At 45.8% G+C, this 20,702-nt stretch overlaps 2 protein-coding genes across 5 annotated transcripts in view; both read left to right on the top strand.

The window, feature by feature from the left end:
• ANKRD13C (ankyrin repeat domain 13C) overlaps window positions 1-20,702 on the top strand; it is a 122,408-nt gene that overhangs the window by 22,640 nt on the left and 79,066 nt on the right. For 2 of the 4 annotated variants that reach the window (XR_010982474.2, XM_068103564.2), the window contains exon 3: window positions 16,875-16,979. The exons of 1 other annotated variant lie outside the window; for it this stretch is intronic. Coding sequence is in view for 2 of the 3 variants with exons in the window: in XM_068103564.2 (XP_067959665.1) it covers window positions 16,875-16,979 (105 nt within the window). In the remaining variant the exon portion in view is untranslated. Of the gene's footprint in view, window positions 1-6,256; window positions 6,335-16,874; window positions 16,980-20,702 lie in introns of all 4 variants that reach the window. One more of the 4 variants, XM_068103565.2, reaches the window with a different exon arrangement.
• On the top strand, window positions 515-3,459 carry LOC144889728 (uncharacterized). Its single transcript, XM_078770906.1, has 2 exons — window positions 515-1,302; window positions 1,368-3,459. Exons 1-2 carry the CDS (start codon window positions 1,258-1,260, stop codon window positions 3,345-3,347), a joined length of 2,025 nt encoding a protein of 674 aa, XP_078627032.1. The 5' UTR covers window positions 515-1,257; the 3' UTR covers window positions 3,348-3,459.

The following is a 20,702-nucleotide window of genomic DNA, read 5'->3' as shown; positions in this document are numbered from 1 at the left end:
ACCTTTGTTCTCACCCCAAATGAGTGCCCCGCCCACCACTGACGTAACCTCCTGGGAGCCTCACGCGATTGGGAGGCGAGTCGGGACGTGATTGGTGGAGGGTCAGAGAGCGCGGCCGCCATCTCATGATACGGACGCAGCTCGGAGGTTCGAGGCCTCGAGGCGAGGGAACTTTCGTTACGCCTCACCACAGCGAGTTGTGCTGATCGTTTATAGTTATGGATTGTACGAGTGAGTGATTCCGGAAGAGAACGAGTGATTCCCGGAGATCGTAGATTGGAACTGTGAGTCCTATATTGCCTGCTTCGTGTTGGAGCTCCTGGCCGACCGTTCCTGGCGGCCTTGTGTGGTATTCCATCCTGGTATCCTTCGAGTCCCGGAGCTCGTCGATTGGAGCCGCGAGGATCTTACCTGCGTCTTGTTGGAGCGTCTGTGGCCGACCGTTCCTGCAGGCTTGTGCAGCCTATTCCATTTGTTACCTTTCATGGTTTTTGTGATCGAGCCAATAAAGCATCGTGCCTTACCCCTAGAAGGCCGATTAAAACACAATTGTGTTGATTACGTCTCTTTTGTCCACTCCGTGGATTACTTGAAGCCCGGACATTCACGTCCGTATTCCGTGCTGGGAACATTTACCAGGCGGGATCGCGACAAATGGGTTGCTCGTCCTAGGATCATTCAAGTAAGAGCCATTCGATTGAGACGGGAATTCTGCAGTGGACGACATCTTCTGGCATCTGTTCATCGCCTTCTCACCAGCGGACGCCGTCTGGGAGGAACTTTCTCGCCGTAGGACGCTGTCTTGGGCAGAGAAGTGAATAGCCTCGGATCCCTCCAAACAACCGACAAAGAATAAGCGAATAGCCTCGGATCCCTCCAAACAACCGAAAAAAAAAAAAAAACGTGAGTATTTGTACGTGGTATTTTTCTCATTGGCAATTTGATGTGCGGGTGATATTGCGTAGTTGTGTCGTATTTCCCCAACAGAGCGTTGTGTTTGAGCGTTGTGTTTGAGGTTGTGTTTTGTGCCTGGTCGTATGATAACTCGTAGCCAAGCTATGTCGACCAGGGAAGTGAGAGTTCAACCTGATCATGTTGACAGTCACGTGGGTGGCGAGGTGAGCGACGCAAGCAGCCTTGACCCGGGCACTCAACCCGAGATGTTAGGAAGCGATCCCATCATGACTAAATGCATGCGTTCGCCCTTCTGGACCGGGCTGACTCCGGTTCAACAACTTGACATGTATAACAGGGAGAATGACAGGGCAGAGGCAGAGCGTGCGGCAGCAGCAGAGAGAGAGCGTGCAGCAGCAGAGAGAGAGCATGCGGCAGCAGAGGGAGAGCGTGCGGCAGCAGCAGAGAGAGAGCGTGCAGCAGCAGAGGGAGAGCGTGCGGCAGCAGAGAGAGAGCATGCGGCAGCAGAGAGAGAGCGTGCGGCAGCAGCAGAGGGAGAGCGTGCGGCAGCAGCGAGAGAGCATGCGGCAGCAGAAGCTGAACGCGTCAGAGAGCATGAGTTGCGAATGTTGACTGAACGACTGCGGGCAGAGGGGTCTGCTGCAAGAGTCCCGGAAACTGTTCATGTTCGTTTGCCGGACTGGACGGGAGACACGAAGCCAGAAGCGTATCTGGAGATGGCGGAGAAGTTGTTGGCTGCCGGTGGCATTGATGAGAGCTTGTGGGTCGGCCATCTTGTGAGCCATCTATCTGAGAAGGCGAGGGAGGTATATGCGAGGATGGCAACCGAGGACGCAAACAAATACAGGGCATTGAAGGCCGAGATTTTGAATGCCTATGCGGTGTCCGCATGTATTTATAGGAGAAATTTTTTCAGCTGGACTCGTGAGTCCAGTCAAACCTATGAGGAACATTCGCGGGCCTTGTTGGAACAGCTGCAGAGATGGTTCAAGGGGAGCAAGGTGGAGTTACCTCAAGCGGTTGCGGAACTCCTGGTGCGTTACCGTATCGATCAACAGCTTCCGCCTGACTTAGCATTGTTTCTTGTCGACAAAGACACTGTTTCCTTGGCAGACTGCGTCAACCTTATTGATAAACATGTTTTGGCGTGCAAAATGCTGCAAGTCACGCAGTCGCTTCGTAAGACGGAGGAGTCTGCGATCAAGACCGCCCCCCGTCTGCCCGGCGGCTGGATCGAGGGGAAGGGTTCTCCGATGACCTCCACTGGGGGCGCTCGCGAGCCGCAGACCAGGGCAGGGCCCTGGTGCGATTTCTGCAAACGCGTGGGGCACGGTGAAAACCGCTGTTTCTCTAATCCCGCCAGTCCGGCCTACCGAGGCAACCCTCCTGTTAAGTCGGAGGGAGATCAGTGGAACTCATCCGCCGGGCCCTCGCACACGACGGTGGCATCGGTGACCGAGGTCACTGCCACCGGGGCTAATTCCATTCATCCACTGCATCAGGAGTATTCAGGGACAGCCTTAGTGGGTGGCCCCGATTCGATGCTGAAGTTTGAGACCAAATACCTTCGGGATACTGGGGCGACACGGTGTGTTCTCCGGGTGGGGGTAGTTCCGGCCTCTCAGATGCGTTATACCGGCGAGTATACCCTCCTTCGGGGCATTGACCGGGTTCTTGGCCGGTACCCCCTTGCCCTCCTCGAGGTCCGGAGTGACATTTTTAAGGGTCCAGTGACCTGTGTGGTAGTACCCTACTACCCTATACCCGGGGTCTCCTTGCTGATTGGCAATGATGCCATAGCCAGGGAGGAGTCATTGACTCTGACCTGTGGGGGGGTCCCTAGAGCCCAGAGTAAACAGGCGGAGAGAGTGGCGGAGTCAGACATATCTTCACTCTGGCCCGAGGAGCCTAGCGCCTCGACTCCAGTTTCCGACGGTGACGTTGCGTCAGCTGAAGTCCACCCGAGCCTCCCGTCAAGCCAACCTCAGGTGCCGTGCTCCTCAGGGACCGCTCCCGCCATGTCGCGATTCAGCAGGAACGCTAATGCTAAGGTATATGTGGGAAACCTGGGCAATGGAGCAGCGAGAGCCGAGCTAGGGAGGGTCTTCGGGCATTACGGACCACTCCGCAACGTATGGGTTGCTCGGAACCCACCTGGATTCGCAGTTGTTGAGTTTGAAGATCCACGAGATGCTGAAGATTCGGTCAGAGCCCTTGATGGAAGGTTAATTTGCGGATCGCGGGTGTGCGTCGAGATGTCGAATGGCATGTCGCGGCGGCCTCGTTTCAGACGCCCTTTGGTCCGCAGGCCGTTCGACCCGAAAGATCGATGTTACCAGTGCGGTGAAAGGGGTCATTACGCATATGACTGTCGTTCTCGACACCGGAGGAGAACCCGCCGCTCTAGGTCTCGGTCCGTTTCCCTCCTGTAAATGTTTCCCCACCGTGAGTTTGGCTCCCTTGTTTCTCTATTGTGCTTTGGGTGAAGTGTAACTCTTGTGGGGTAGATGTTAATGGGGTGTATGGTGTTTAATATTGTGTGTGAAAAAAAAACAAAACTGGTTCATTGTTTACCCTGTTAACGCCTGTTAATTGCCTGTTGCGTTAATAAGTGCGTTATTGTTGCGTTATTGTGTTGCGCCATTGCGTTGCGTTGTATTGTTGCATTGTTTCGTTATTGTTGTTAACAAGTGTTAGTAATTGTTAATTGCGTTAATTGCCTGTTAGCAATTCCCGCCATCATCTTGCCATGTGATTTGCACCTACTACAAATACTGGTTTTAAAAACGCCGTCTATTCGACGGGGTTTTTACTTAGGGGGGGAGGACTGTGAGAAACCCCCCGGTGAAACCACCTTTGTTCTCACCCCAAATGAGTGCCCCGCCCACCACTGACGTAACCTCCTGGGAGCCTCACGCGATTGGGAGGCGAGTCGGGACGTGATTGGTGGAGGGTCAGAGAGCGCGGCCGCCATCTCATGATACGGACGCAGCTCGGAGGTTCGAGGCCTCGAGGCGAGGGAACTTTCGTTACGCCTCACGACAGCGAGTTGTGCTGATCGTTTATAGTTATGGATTGTACGAGTGAGTGATTCCGGAAGAGAACGAGTGATTCCCGGAGATCGTAGATTGGAACTGTGAGTCCTATATTGCCTGCTTCGTGTTGGAGCTCCTGGCCGACCGTTCCTGGCGGCCTTGTGTGGTATTCCATCCTGGTATCCTTCGAGTCCCGGAGCTCGTCGATTGGAGCCGCGAGGATCTTACCTGCGTCTTGTTGGAGCGTCTGTGGCCGACCGTTCCTGCAGGCTTGTGCAGCCTATTCCATTTGTTACCTTTCATGGTTTTTGTGATCGAGCCAATAAAGCATCGTGCCTTACCCCTAGAAGGCCGATTAAAACACAATTGTGTTGATTACGTCTCTTTTGTCCACTCCGTGGATTACTTGAAGCCCGGACATTCACGTCCGTATTCCGTGCTGGGAACATTTACCAGGCGGGATCGCGACAATATATATATATATATATATATATATATATATATATATATATATATATATATATAAATAAATAAAAGCTTTGTATTTGAAAGAGTATTCTACAAACACGAAAATCTCCATCTTTTTATTTAATTTGTCTTTATTGGGGAAAATATTCGTATTTCCAACAAAAACAAATATTTTATTTTCAGTCGATTGAAATATTGACAAGTGGATGTCTCTTGTTGTTAGATTATTTCTCAAAATACTCTGTAAGCTTCCGACCATCGATGCGGAATTTATCTAAGATTCTCCCACCGATGTAGGTCCATTACCAAAATATCTCGATTTTTCTTTTCCGAAGCAGACTTGGAATAAATTTTAAAATAATCTCAGGTGGAGAAAAGAGTAATCCGTTTTATGTCCGCCCATTACCATCTTAAGCCCATACCGGGTGAGGTTGGAGGTCTCATCTCCTCCGTTGAGTTGATGCTTTTTCTCCAGTTTTTGTATGTCATGTACTGATAAGTTCATTACTGTCCGATACGTCCACTGTTGCATGCACTGTGGAGCACACACACCAACCATGTGATTACAGTGTGTTATGTAAGGTGTGGACATGAGAATTGGAAGTGATGTCATTGTGGCATTTTAAATCATCTGACATCACAAGAAGCATTTTGTTTGGAGGGAATTCTTAAGACATGCTGGCTTAAATCTACGGTCTGTATTTGCGCTCAAATTTTAGCTGCGGTCGTCTTGACGATCTTCTACCTTACATTGACCAAAAGTCAATGTCAACCAATGACATTGATTTTTAGTCAATGCAATGTCAATCCTTGTCCTTTTGCTCAGCCTCTGCCGTTTATTCCTGATACACAAAACACCCTGCAACCCATGCCTACAGAAAACAGACTTTTTGTAATGCCGGCCTCATTTTTCATCCAATAATCATGTAGCTTTGTTGGAAACAAGTGAGGGCCTCGGCCAACATCCCACAGCATGGCCAAGCATGGTTGTGGATGCCTATTTAATTACCAGTTAAAATATTTAGCAAGAGCTTGTTATTATCAACGTATTATCAACAATGAATTATAGGCATTTTTTTGTTTGATGCAACTCACCAGTGATGAAAGTACAAGGAGCAAGAGTGTTCTGTTCATTTTTCAGATGTTACTGAGTTAATCTCAAAGCAGTAAGCCAAGGAAGTTTGGGCACCTGTAAAAGTTGAAAAATTTGTGACGCCGGTTTCGTTTTTCTGCCCCATCATCCATTTGCGGGCTAGGTTATGGAGCTCAACAATATACCTGTGACTTAATTTGCATGAATCTCAAGGTTTGTTATTTCAATTTTATTTCCTAAATATTATTGGTAAGCCCTTAAGGCACCTCCTAAAATTCGCTTTTGCACAGTGTACGTCCATTATCGTACAATTGTGCATATGTCCCTTGCCACCAGCAAAGCCCGTAAAGTGCTCATCAATTGTGCGTTCTTTTAAAATGCTTTATGAATGAAATTGATTTATATTCAAACATGAATTAAAAACCTTGAATGTTGTTGAGGAATTTACATGTGTGTTATTCTGTCATACCAGGCTGTGAGGCATAATGGTTATACAGTGTCTGCTCTGAGTCTCGGAGTTTGCCGACCTTGGCAGAGTCATGGCAAAGATTTTTTTTAAAAGTACCATTCTGATTCATTGATTGATGCATTTAAAGGATAGACCATGGTGTAATTCCCCACTGAGTGCCGAGAGAAAAGTGACATCATACAGGATGCTGCTGGTACTCAAGAGAGATCTGGGAAGTGATGTCACTTCCCACAAGCTTGGTGTCCGTAATGTTGTCTTGTGTGTGTTTGCATGCAGGTATGATTTGCATTACAGCTCCTCCATGAGCCTTAAACCATGTAGAAAAAAGGATGTCGTTAAAAAGACGTACTTCCGGTACGAAGACTTGTTCAGCTCTTCCAACATATTGCATGATTTTTTTTTGTTTTTTTTTTACAGAAATTTAATGTGCACCTCAATAGTTTCTAAAGATGGAAAAACCATATCAGCATTTCTGAGGTTATTTTTGAGCAACCATGGGCCCACCAATGTGGAAATATTGTCCGAAATGTATATCCATTACTGTGGCATTACCCTGCGATGTTTTTACTGTTTTGAGACTTCATCGTTTTATATCTACAACTATAACTACAAGAGAGTTGTGTCTGTCTGTTTGTCTGTCGCCATTTTCCTCAGAGAGGGCCAAACAAATCTTCGTCAAACGTTCACAGATTCGTCATTGAGTATCGCGGAGTGTTTCAGGCAAAAAAATAAGTTTTGAAAATTTGGAAATAAAAGTTGGATTGAACTAGAACAATGCGACTGTGTCGCCAATATGCCTCCGCAAAGTCCCACAACGGGTAGATGCCCTCGTTCACTGTCCTAAAAATAAACAAGTTTGATTTAAATCCCTTCAACTGTTTTCAAGTATCACATTTTCACCCGACATGACAGGTTTCATCGATCGGTGAAGCACCTTCAGAGAAGGGAATTTTTTAAATATTGGCTTTCAAGCTAATATGGCTGCCATACCACATGACATATGACCTTTAAAAATGTGCACTCTGCATATGTATGGGTAAGGGATCATGTTTGTGAAGTTTTGTTTTGATCAGATAAGGTTCGTTTTTCTATCCAAGATGGCTGCCAAACCACGTGGCCTACGACATCGTCATTTTCAAACTATATGCAACAATGGTGTTAGATATTTGTAAAATTTCGCATCAATAGGGTAAGTGGTTTCAGAGATATAATTATTTAATATTTTCCTTCAATCCAATATGGCTGTCACACCATGTGACCATTGATGTTTTCGTGATCATCTTTTAATCTTTAACCATGCCTAGTCAATGACACACGTAAAGTTTCGAGTCAAACGATTTGGTGGTTTTGGAGATGGTTTTTTTAAAGGTTTTAGGTTAAATCCAATATGGCTGCCAAATCATGTTGCCTATGATGTCATAAGTTTAATATTTCAATACAAATGGGACATAGATCATGTGCATGCAATTTCAGATTTTTAGGAAGGAATTTGATTAAATCATTTTTGGCTGGTATACCACTTCACCTATGATGTCATCATTATCATGCTTTTGTTCCCCATTGGGAGAACCTGACAATGTGGCAAGTTCCAAATTTTTCCATTGAGCGGTTTCCGAGAAATATTTTTTAAATTATTTGCGTTTAATCCAAGATGGCTGCCATATCACGTGACTTATGATATCACAATTATCATAAAAACGTTGGCCATCGGACATATGGTTGCTGAGAAAGCGTGGCCTCCAGCTCCCTTGCCCCAAAAATAATAATCAAAGCTCTTAATGATTGTCGCAGAAAAATGCTCTCCTCAAAAGCACAACAAAATGGCCAAGCTTCTTCACCAGGACCAAGAGAGACGTACTCCTCCTCTTCTTCTCTAAAAGCTTCTAGATAATCTCCCACCGACCAATGGTGAAGCTCTTTCCAACTCACCCCATGCTCCTCTCGGCCATTCATGACCTTCATGGGCGTGGCCTGCCGGCTCTTTCTCCACCTCCCCATCATACCACTCCGGGGGCATGGCCTTTTTAGCCGCGTCGCAGACGCTGCTCATAGAGTGCCCTCTGCTGTTGTTGTTGTTCTTCTTCTTGTTCTTCTTCTTGTTCTTGCAGAGAAGACAAAACCTCAAAGCTCCACCCATTCTGGGAACCATAGCGCCACCCATTCTGGGAGAGCCTTCATATAAACAAATATCCACCATTTTATTAACTCGCATAGCTTTGAGGCCTGTTTTGTAGGCCCGTGGTGTCTTCCTCTCTCACACAGTTTTATTTCAAATCAAATTCGATATATCATTTCATTTTTCACAGTCGCTAACATAGTTTTAGACTCGGTTGAAAAAAAACGGGAAGAAAATCCGATGAAAGTTGCCCTTTATAGAACGAAATGAATTCTCAAAGGCCTGTAACTTCAAGTCCATTGAGATATATATTTTTTAAATCGTGGCATGGTCAGTCATACACCGCCCGAAATAAGAGACGGGAAAATGCCGAGATATATATATTTTGTTTAAATTGCGGCATGGTCAGTCATACACCGCCCGAAATAACAGATGGGAAAATGCCGAGATATATAAAAAATTCGTCCATTTGATGACAATCGTCACGATGAAATATTTAATTTATACGTCGTCACAATAATGTGGAGAGAGGAGCATAGCTTCGTTCACGTGTCGCCACACACGGGAAATTGCCGAGATATATATTTTTTAAATCGCGGCATGGTCAGTCATACACCGCCTGAAATAACAGACGGGAAAATTCCGAGATATATAAAAAATGTCGTCGCCACACACGGGAAATTGCCGAGATATATTTTCACTTTGCACAAAAATAACATCAAGTAATCGAATCAATAGGAATGTCCTGTGCCTATAACCTCGACCTTTTCTGGCACAGCTGCATCTAGGCATTGTGTAACATCGACGCGGCTTTTGTTTTAATTAAAACTTTTTGTACTTGTTCCTTCTTAGGTCCTTTGGGTGGGGCTTAGTCCGATAGGCTCTGTTTGGGTTCTGTCGGCGGTTGTTGTTGTTTAATGGATGTTTTCATGGCTGGCCTTGTCAGCAAAACATAAAGGGAACATAGCGTACTGGGGAAAATTAGCCTTAATCCCGACACTAATTAGCACTGCTTCACCTCTCGTGTGAAGACACTTAAACAATCTTGAGCTACAGTTTCCCTGCTTACTGTACATCGAGGTTTCTCCTACGCGTCCACAGTCCATAATCAACACCAGTTACATTAATGTGAATTACAAGAAACCACAATAAAAGTTGACAATTGATGAATATATGAAATTAGTTTTCATCAGCTTGTTTCCATGGTTGAAAGTCTGAGTGGTTTCAAAATGGCAACAAGGAAGCAACTTTAAATAAAACAGCATGTGAAGATCTATACTTTCAGTATAAGGGCATATTATGTGTAACGAAGCTTCTTTCGTATGCAGCACAAGACTGTGGGGTAGCATCATTGGCTGAGGGCATGGCTGTGCTGCTGATGCAATTTTCTTCTTCTTATAATGACCATTACCCCCCTGGTTACCATTATTACCATTACCATTACCATTACCCCATTAAACCCTGGTGTTGGGCTAGCGGCTAGGGTGCCGGCTTAGGATCCTTGGATCCTGGGTTCGAATCCCGGTCAATCGCTGAATTAACGCCAGGGGGGTTGACTCAGCCTGTCATCCTTCCGAGGTCGGCTAATTGAGTACCAGTTCACTGGTAATTCCCTGTTTGTCGTTAAAGGCGGCAAAAAGGGTTGGCGTCAGGAAGGGCATCCGGCCGTAAAACATTGCTTCAAAAAGGGGACCAAAAAACAACAACAACCATGGTTCCCGAAAAAGGCCAAACCCCGCTTTGCGGGGAAAAATGGCCTCTAAAGGTGTTTTTTTTTTTTTTTTTAATAATGACCATTATTAACCCACCTTTTCATGTGAGGTCAGCCGTGGGGAAGCTTGGCCCGAGTCTTCACCCACCATCTGGCCAGGCCTGACGTTGGACTAGTTACGGCAGGATTTTTGAATTTGGCCATGTTGCCAGCAATAGCTCACCTACCCTTCGCGAAGGACACCATGGGATCTTTAACGTCCACCAGTGAATGCTGGCAGATGAGATGCCCATTTAGCATCCATCCGAGGAATGGTGCACACATTGATGAATCGCCCTGCTTGTGAAACACCGGGATGGCAGTTTATACCTGGGTCGGAACCCTTAGGTCGGAAACCTAAGGAGAAAAGACTGAGATTTGCAAGGCAACACCAAATTGGGGAACTGAACAAATTTATCTCAGGTACTTTGATCTGGTGAATCGAGGTAAAAATAATACATATATATATATATTTTCCCGGTGTGTACCCTGGTTAAAATAGGTACACCATATCCTTGCGTGTCGTAAGAGGCGACTAAGAGGGTTGGCGTCAGGAAGGGCATCCGGCCATGAAAACATTGCCTCAAAAAGAGAACCATGACAATTACAATTACAACTACATATGAGCAGGGTACGGCCCTAAGTGGAGATCGGTTTCTGTGGTTTGGGACATGGAATGTAGGGACAATGACAGGGAGATCAGGAGAAGTGGTGGAAGTATTGATCAGAAGAAGAGTGGACATGTGTTGTGTGCAAGAGACGAGATGGAAGGGAAGTGGTGTGAGAATGGTGAAGAGTAGGCAGGGACAGAAATACAAGTTTGTGTGGCAAGGGTGCCCGGAGGGCGTGAATGGTGTTGGTGTCCTGTTTTCTGAGGAGTTTGTAGACCGTGTGGTGAGTGTGACTAGAGTGAGTGATAGGTTGATGATGGTGAAAATGATGATTGGAAAGCTCTTGGTGAACGTCATCTCGGGATATGCTCCGCAGGTTGGTCGGAGCGATGAAGAGAAGGACAAGTTCTGGTGTGCGATAGAGAAGCTGATGGAAAACGTGAAAGATGAGGAAGTTGTTGTGGTAGGAGGAGACCTAAATGGACATGTGGGAAGGAGTATGGATGGTTTTGAGGGAGTTCATGGGGGTTACGGATATGGTGTGAGAAATGGAGAAGGTGAAAGGATTTTGGAGTTTGCTGATGGAGCTGATTTGTTGATTTGTAATAGTCATTTCCAGAAAGAGGATAATAAGCTTGTTACATACACGTCAGGTGGGTCGACGACAACCGTTGACTACCTGATGGTGAGTAGGCGAGATAGGGGGCACCTCCGGGACACAAAGGTGATCCCGGAGGAGGAGGCTGTTTCACAGCACCACTTGGTTGTCTGCGACATAAGAGTGAAAGGTGCGAGGAGAGCTCGGCGGGTGAAGTACCAACCGAGAATGAAGGTGTGGAGGTTGAAAGAGGTCACAGTAAGGGAGGCATTAAAAGAGAGGCTGAGTAGGATGATGTGGATAGATATGTGATATACAGTCACATGAAAAAGTAAGTACACCCCATGTAAAGTTTTGACTTTTTCAACATATTTCAACATACAGCTATTTGATCTTCATTTCACCAATATTGATAGATAAAGGTGATATAATATAACAAATATCATGAAACATTTACATTTTGTAGTCCATTATATAATTTAAATAAACATATATGCAAATTTCGCATGTGGAAAAAGTAAGTACACCCTTGGCTCTAATAGGTGGTATTGCCCTCTTTGGCAGAAACAACCTCAAGTAGGCGTTTCTTATAACTGTCTACCAGTCTCTGACATCGACTGGGAGAAATTTTTGCCCACTCCTCCATGCAGAATTCTTTCAGCTGTGCGATGTTTGAGGGGTTTCTTGCATGCACAGCTCGTTTCAAATCCTCCCACAACATCTCGATGGGATTTATATCCGGGCTTTGACTTGGCCATTCCAAAACCCTCCATTTCTTTCTTTTCAGCCATTCCTTGGTGGATTTACTGGTATGTTTAGGGTCATTGACATGTTGCAAGGTCCACCTTCGGTTGAGCTTCAACTTTCCGACAGATGGCCTCACGTTATCCTCAAGCACCCTCTGGTACAATGAAGAATTCATAGTGGATTCTATGATGGTGAGCTGCCCAGGCCCTGATGCAGCAAAGCTGCCCCGGCCCTGATGCAGCAAAGCTGCCCCAAACCATAACATTTCCACCACCATGCTCTGCAGTTGGTATCAGGTTATTGTGGTCAAATGCAGTCTTTGGTTTTCGCCAAACATGTCTTCTGGTACTGTGGCCAAATAGCTCTGCCTTTGACTCATCTGTCCAGAGCACATTGTTCCAGAAGTGCTGGTCTTTGCCTCGGTGTTCATTGGCAAACTTTAGTCTTGCCCTGATGTTCTTTCTGGACAGCAAAGGTTTCCTCCTGGCACACCTCCCATGTAGATCAAATTTGTGCAGCCTCTTTCTAATGGTAGACTCATGCACTTTGACATCAACAGTGGCAAGAGCTACCCTAGGTCCCGTGATGACATTCTGGGGTTCTTAGAGACTTCTTTCAGCATCTTGCCGTCTGCTCTCGGGCTGAACTTGCTGGGGCGGCCTGGCCCGAACAAGTTGGCAGTTGTTTGGAATCTTCTCCACTTGTAGATGATCTTCCGGACAGTCGAATGATTGATTTTAAATTGTTTGGATATCTTTTTAAATCCTTTCCCAGACTCATAGGCATCTATAACCATCTTTCTGAAGGCCTCAGAGAGCTCTTTTGATCTAGGCATGGTGACGCCGCACACTTCAACAACAAAGAGCAAACTAAATGTCTGACGTTTAAATAATACAGGTTCCTCCAAGATCCTCTCTAACGGTGTTCTAATCATTTGCACCTGAGCTGGTGCACCTGATTCTAATTTTAGGTATTTGAAGTAGTGATAAATGTAGGGGTGTACTTACTTTTTCCACATGCAAAATTTGCATTTATGTTTATTTAAATTATACATTGGACTACAAAATGTAAATGTTTCACGATATTTGTTATATTATATCATCTTTATCTTTCAATGTTGTTGAAATGAAGATCAAATAGCTGTATGTTGAAATATGTTGAAAAAGTAAAAAGTTTACATGGGGTGTACTTACTTTTTCACGTGGCTGTATGTGATATATGATAGGATGATATGTGATAGGATGATGAGAAATAGAGGATGATGTGGTTGAGCTTGAAAGTGGTTGGATGTCAATGAAAGATAGTCTGTTGGGAGCCGTTGGTGAGGTATGTGGATGGAGAAAACGACCACTGAGGCACTCGGAAACATGGTGGTGGGATGATGAAGTTGGAAAGAGGATTGACGAGAAGAGGAAGAAGTTCAAGGAGTGGCAGAAGGCGAAGGGGACGGGAGCAGAAAAAGCACAGCATGAAAGTTATAAGGCAGCCAAGAAGGCTGCAAAGAAAGAGGTAGCAAAGGCGCAGGAGGCATGTAGGAAAATGTTCGGAGAACGCTTGGATTCGGAAGAGGGTCAGAGAGCGGTATTCAGGATTGCAAAGCAGATATTGAAAGAGAGGAGTGATGTGATGGGGGTGAGTTGCTTGAAGGATGAAGTGGGACAAATCGTTGTGGACCCAGATGGAATTAAAGGAAGATGGAAAAGATATATGGAAATGCTGTTGAATACAGAGAATGAATGGGATGGCAATATAGAGAGTAACCCAATTTTCGGACCGGCAGAGAAGATAACTGAGAAGGAAGTTGAGGAAGCGATAAAAGCAATGAAGAGTAGAAAAGCGGGAGGGCCGACAGGAGTTGTGGGAGATATGTTGAAGGCAGCAGGAAGTTGGGGTGTGAAGAGAATGACAGAGATCTGTAATCTGGTGGTGAAAGAAGGCCGCATTCCAGTGGATTGGGAACTGAGTACCCTCGTCCCTCTATACGAGGGGAAAGGTGACCCTCTGGAGTGTGGCTCGTACCGAGCAATAAGGTTATTGGAGCATGGAATGAAGGTATTGGAGAGGAGGATAAGGAAGAAGGTGAAGATCGACAAAATGCCGTTTGGATTTATGCCAGGAAGAGGAACGACAGACGCACTCTTTATTGTGAGGCAGTTGCAGGAGAAGTACATGGAGAAGAGGAAGAAGTTGTTTCTTGGGTTTGTTGATCTGGAGAAAGCATTCGATAGGGTTCCACGCAAAGTATTGACATGGGCATTGAGGAAGTTAGGAGTGGAGGAATGGTTGACCAGAGTGGTGATGGCAATGTACAAAAGAGCGTGCACAGCTGTAAGGACGAAGGCCGGGAACAGTGGTGAGTTTGAGGTGAAGGTGGGAGTGCATCAGGGGTCGGTACTAAGTCCACTACTATCGTGTAGCTGTGATGGAGGTGCTGGCTCAGAATGTAAAGGAGGGTTTACCGTGGGAGTTGTTGTATGCAGATGATCTAGTTTTGATTACGGAAAGTATGGATGGACTGAAGGAAAAGATGAACAAGTGGAAGGAATGTATGGAGACAAAAGGTCTGAAGGTGAATATCAGAAAGACTAAGGTGATGGCAAGTGGTAAAGCATGTGGTGAGGTGGAAAGTACTGGGAAGTGGCCATGTGCTGTGTGCAGGAAGAGGGTCGGAGTGAACTCCATTCAATGTACCATGTGCGCTGAGTGGGATCATCAAAAATGCAGTGGTCTGAGAGGGTCATTAACCAGTGTGGCAGCTACATTCAAATGTAAGGTGTGCACAGAGGGAGCTGCAGATGGAGGAAATGTTGAGTTGGATCTTGGAGACGTCGTGAAGCTGCAAGGTGTGAAAACATTTTGCTACCTCGGAGACATGCTGAATGGAGAAGGTGCATCAGACTCGGCAACGGTTGCTCGAGTGAGATGTGCATGGAAGAAGTTTCGGGAACTGAGTTGCGTGCTGATGAGGAGGGGAGTGTCGTTGAAGCTGAAGGGAAAGGTGTATGCTGCATGTGTGAGAAGTGTTATGATTTATGGGAGCGAGACATCGGTAATGAACGTAGAGCAGCAACAAAGGCTGGAAAGGTTGGAAATGCGAATGGTTCGGTGGATGTGCGGAGTATCGTTGAGAGTCAGGAAGACAAATGATGAATTGCGAAAGATGATGGGAATAGAGCCTGTGATGGATGCTGTGAAGAGGAACAGGTCGAGATGGTTTGGTCATGTGTTGAGGAAGGATGAAAGTGACTGGTTGAGAAGAGTGATGGAAATGAATGTAGAAGGAAGTAGAGGACGGGGAAGACCGAGAAAGACTTGGCTAAAGATGGTGGAAGATGAAATGCGGGCAAGGGGGTTAACAAGGAGAGATGCAGAAAATAGGGCAAATTGGAGAAGATTGTCATGGGGACCGTAAGGCTAACCCCCGCTCTAGCAGGGAAAATGGCCTTAAAATGCATGTTGTTGTTGTTGTTGTGTATATATATATATATATATATATTATATATATTTTTTTTTTTTTTTTTTTTTTTTTTTTTTTTTTTGATGCCGAATCAAGGCTCGTGTAAGAGCTAACACATTGAACATGAAAACGTGCACAGACACATAAAACATACAGTGAAGGGAGCGGGAGATAAGAGGGGGAGAGAGAGCAAAGCGCACAAGCACAACAACAGTCGAGATCAGGGGTGTCGGTAGGGCTGGGGGAGGAGGGAGGGGTACATAGTATAAAGCAAATGAACACTACTAGGAATTTCAGGAAAGAAAGCAAGGAATTTGAAGGAGGTGGGTTTGGGGTGGATTAATGGGTGTAGAAAAGATAATTGTTTTTGGATGGGGGAAGATAAGAGATGGTGGTGAACAGCTGTTTTGAAGACCTAGAGGGAGGAGTGGATTGAAGAGAGTGTGGGAGGTTGTTCCAGAGGCAGGAGAAAAGAGGAATGAAAGGGTGAAGGTGAGCCGAGAGTCTTGATTCTGGCAATTTCACCAGAAGAGGGTTGCTGGCAGATCTTGTGTGTCCTGCAGGAATATTTGGGGGACAGAGCACAGACAGAGCAGGGGGAGCTCAGCCGGAGAGAAGTCTGTAGAAGACAGAAAGACCACCGACCTGCCTGCGGTGAGAGTGAGAAAGGCCCTCAGAATCAGCTTCATCACGGGAGATACCAATGATTCTGAATGCTTTCGTGTCAACCGCGTGAAGCTGAGCTAGGTGTGAGGCAGGAGCACCAGCACAGAGGGGAGACCAGAATTCTATTGAGCTGCGGATGAAAGCTTTGTATGTGGTGAGGAGCTCGGAAGTGCCCAGAAAGGACTTTGCACGACGGAGGATGCCCAGTCGGCGACTGGCTTTGGAGGCCACCTTGGAAATGTGGTTTTCCCACGAAAGATCATGGCAGATAGTGAGACCCAAAAGCTTGAGTGACAGAACTTCTTCAAGAGAACTGTTCAGAAAGGAGATGTGAGGGTTATCCAGGCGGTCTTTACGGAGAGACAAAGTGAGAGTGTGAGATTTGTGAGGATTGAAAGACATGTTCCACTTGTTTGACCAGTTTGTGATGTTATCCAGGTCTGCAGTTTGATACTAGTTTGTACATCAAAGACCTGGACACTGTTACTACACACAATGCCTGCAGCCTACTGTCTAACACAGGGGAGCCTCTGTGACTGTCTGAGGTTATATCTCAGCTTTTGATGGAGGAAAACTTGTTAAAATCATTGGGATGCTATCAAAAGAGAAGTACAAACAGATACTGCACCACAATGCAGTTCCTAGTGGAAATCGTTGAATTGGAAGAGAATTCATTTCCCAATTCGATAATGATCCAAAACACACTTCCAATATAATATGCGAAATGGAATACTGAATATTTTAATTTATCTTGAGCGAAAGACTTATTTCAAGAACGTTTGCTTTGAGTTATAAGCAAAGCATCCCAAGCTAGAAACCGAACAAAGTCGAGCAAAGTCTTTTGGTAGCAACAAACGGACGTGAACTTGTTTTTCAAAACTTTGCAAAGTTCCTCCACATTCACTTTGGCCTCTCATCTTATCCCACATTTTTTGTTTTATTCCCATAGAATGTGCCCACCTGCTTCTTGCTCACAACGCTCCGGTGAAGATGAAGAATGCTCAGGGATGGAGTCCCTTAGCCGAGGCCATCAGCTATGGTGATCGACAGATGGGTAAGTAAAGGTTGATGTAGAGTCACTGACTCCCCACTCCTCCCCTGCGCCCCCAACCCCTTCTCAAAAAAGTGCCTTTTCCATTTGGAAAATGGAAAATTAAGCAATCTCTATTACTATTAGTATTGCTGACATTAAATCTATACTATAATAGGAACGTTTACCTGTCTGTGTCCGTGTTGCAATTTTTCTCAGAGATGGCCGAACGGATCTTTGTCAAACTTTCAGAGGAAAATTAATATGTGATGCCGAGAAGTGTTTTTTGGCCAAATATTTTTTGTAAGTTGGGGAAAAAATATTTGGGGAGTTTTTAAAACTGTTCCATAGTGCATATGCCTTTGTAATTATGTGAAAGGTAATATTAAATGACCCCTGACCCCTTTCCTTAGTGAGTGGAGGGAATTGTTTTATGCCCTCGAAAAAAAAAAATTAGAAAAAAAAACAATTTGATTTCTTCAAAATGTGAACAAGATTTAGAACAGCACCAGGCAACACCAGGTACTCATTCTAGTACTGAATAAAATTCCATCCAACAATTGTTACGGGGTCCTCTGCAATATCCTGGTCTCGGTAACCTCCGAACCCCGAGAGGAACCCTGGCAGAAAGATATATATGCTATTCCGTGTCGCAATCAATCGCTAATGAAACCATCCAGGAAACCACCAAAGGAAACAATCCAAATCAATAAGGAAACCACACCCTTGGTTGTCAATGAACAAATATTATATTAAAAGTACACAAAAAGAACCTTACAACAATGGGGCAATCAACCCTACAATCAAATCTTAAGATGGTAACCTACCTCAAACTCACGGCACCCCCAGGGACTGAAACAGAGCCAGCCCCTCTCAATGTCTCTAGAACACAATGGTGCTCCCGGCGAAGAGGCGATGGCGATGAGGCGGGTAAGGAGATGTAGGTAAGGCGGGGACCGTCACGTGGTCCCAGCCAACCCCAATTGGCGGTGAAAGAGGAATCCCAAAGACGCTATCCAAACGTGCACATACACCGTGCAGTCGCGAACCGCACTGTATTCTTCAAAGGCCGCTGTCACGCACACACATCCTCGGCAAACCACCGGAGGGCGAGACCAGCGGACGCGGCTAACCAAGGTTCCGTGAACGACGCGCGAGGTCCCCGAAATTGCGGTCGGTTCTTCCTCGGGCCGCAGCCTCTAGGCGAAGATTCTCCGGAATCTCACACCTGTATCTGGCTTCGCAGGCCTTTCCACAACTCTCCACAACTTTCCAGGACTCAAAGTTCACTCTCCATGGACGCTCGACCACGCTGGGTACGGAGCTTTTACAAAACGCCTCGTTTCACCTCTGCCTCACGTGCTCTTCTTCTTCACCACCTTTTCCTTCCGGGTCATGATCAGATTTCCTGTCTCATTTTTACCATGAGCGCTTTTAACCTTTTAACCACCATAACCATTTCTCTTAAACAACAATACCCATAATACTTGGAACCCACAATAATAATAATAACAGCAATAATAATAATAAGTGCCAAATCCGTAACACTTTCCCCCCTCAAGAAAGAAAGTTTGAACACAGCGAAAACTTTCTTTGCCGGCAAACTCTTCAAACAAACAAAAAAACCTCACAACCCCAAATCACCAATTCCCGTGAGCAATAATTATCAACATCTCAAAAATAAAGCAACAAAATTTTACAACCCACAGAGATTTCCAAGGTTAATTGACTCTGGACAAAGCGTCAGCCACGACATTGTCGCTGCCCTTTACATGTTCAATTTCCCCGTTGGACTCCTGCAAAGCCAAACTCCATCTCATCACCCCCTGATTTTACTTTTCGTTTCTTTTGAATGAAGGTTAAGGGGTAGTACTCAAAAACCCGAAGTCAAGCAAATCTACAGCACTTTTCCCGGGAGGCCGAGCTGAAAGCCAGGTTCCATGGTGGTTGGGTGGTGAGGCCTGGAAGTATTCACTACATGGACGCCTTTAGGAATGTGGAGTTCACGGTTAGTCCGTGCAGGAAAGTTCACTACATGGACGCCTTTAGGAATGTGGAGTTCACGGTTAGTCCGTGCAGGAAAGTTCACTACATGGACGCCTTTAGGAACGTGGAGTTCACGGTTAATCCGTGTAGGAATCTTGGATCGGCTGCTCCGCAGTATTCAGTGCTTCAACTCTTTCTAACTTTCCTAACGATCACGGTTGGACCACTTGTCACGGCAGTCACATAAATAGCGGTCTCCTTCTCGACCACTGCTCGGATAATCCTTCCTTCAAGGGCTGCCGTAACTCTGGGAGTCTCCATAATAATATCGATTGCGGCCACCACCAAAACTACGACTCCGTGGTCCTCTTCTGTAGATCCCATGACACCTATGAAATGCCTTCCCTACTATTATGGTCCGACCCTCCAACTCCTTGCTATTCAGATCCTTTTCTGCCTCTGGCATCCTTTGAGTTTTCAAACGTGACAAAGCCAAACCCTCTTGACTTTCGTGTCTCCCTGTCTTTTATCAGCAGCACTTCCAAAAGCGGTCCATATTTGCTGAAGGCAGACTCCAGAGCATCTTCCTTTGTTTTGAAGTTCAGTCCACCTACAAATAACTTGCTAAATTTGTCGCCATCCCTAACTGGTGTGGTGTTATTTTCCCTACTGGGTTTTTTAACATCACCGGGTTACCATAAACTTGACCACCGGCCAAATCATTCCCGATAACAACAGATACTCCCTCTACAGGAAGCGTGGCTTGTAAACCGACGGTGACCGGTCCTGACACCAAATCGGACTCCAAATGGATGACATCACGTGGAGCACTAACACAGCCACCAATCCCCTGTAAACGAACACTAGCACCAGTTGCCGTCTCCTCGGACAAGGGCAAGATGCCTTCAAGCATCAAAGATTGATGTGCTCCTGTGTCCCTCAATACCCGAACCGGTTTCTGGTTAGTCGGGTCTCCATCCAGTGACACAAACCCCTCTGAAATAAATGGTTGGTAACCCTTTTGAGGGCGATTACTCACATTTGCCATTGCATTCGGAGTGGTACTAGTCGAACTCCGCTCCTGATTTTCTTTTCCCAGAGCATAACAGTGGGACATCAAGTGTCCAGGTTTATGGCAAAAAGCGCAAGTAGGCCCGGAGGAGAACCTCGTGGTTTGCCTCGAGCCCCCAGGAGGGTAAGTCTGCCTTGGAACTGCTGTCTTCGGATTTCTAGAAGTCGTGGTATCAAAGTGGTCCTCATTTTCATCTCGAGGCCGTCCCCATGAATTTTCGTTCTCAGTCCCTGATGTACCATAGCTCCCCTGGCTAGGTCTAGGCGAGAAGGTCGGTTTGTGGAACCCCATCCTGTGGGTTAAGGCATAGTCATCCACCATGGCTGCTGCTTCATACAGCTTTGGTACTTTCCTTTCCTCCAGATGAACTTTAATGTCCTCGTGGACACACTGTTGGTATTCCTCCACCAGGATCTATTGTCGCAGTAGTTCGAAGTCTTTCCCAACTCCTTTGGAATCACACCACGGATCAAACATGGTTTCTTGCATTCTGGCAAACTCCACATGGGTCTCATTCTCCCTCTTCCTGGCGTTCCGGAATTTTTGCCGGTAAGCTTCAGGGACCAATTCATAGGCTTTGAGAATGGTTTTCTTCAATACCTTATAATCTGCACATTGGTCAATCGGTAAAGCCGAATAAATATCTTGAGCTTTACCCACCAGAACACTTTGCACTAATATGGTCCAGG

The sequence above is a fragment of the Myxine glutinosa genome, chromosome 1, assembly GCF_964187855.1.
Source record: "Myxine glutinosa chromosome 1, kmMyxGlut1.1, whole genome shotgun sequence".
NCBI classification, from domain to species: domain Eukaryota; kingdom Metazoa; phylum Chordata; class Myxini; order Myxiniformes; family Myxinidae; genus Myxine; species Myxine glutinosa.
The sequence above is the reverse complement of the archived record's forward strand: the minus strand, read 5'-3'. Positions and strand labels throughout refer to the sequence as shown.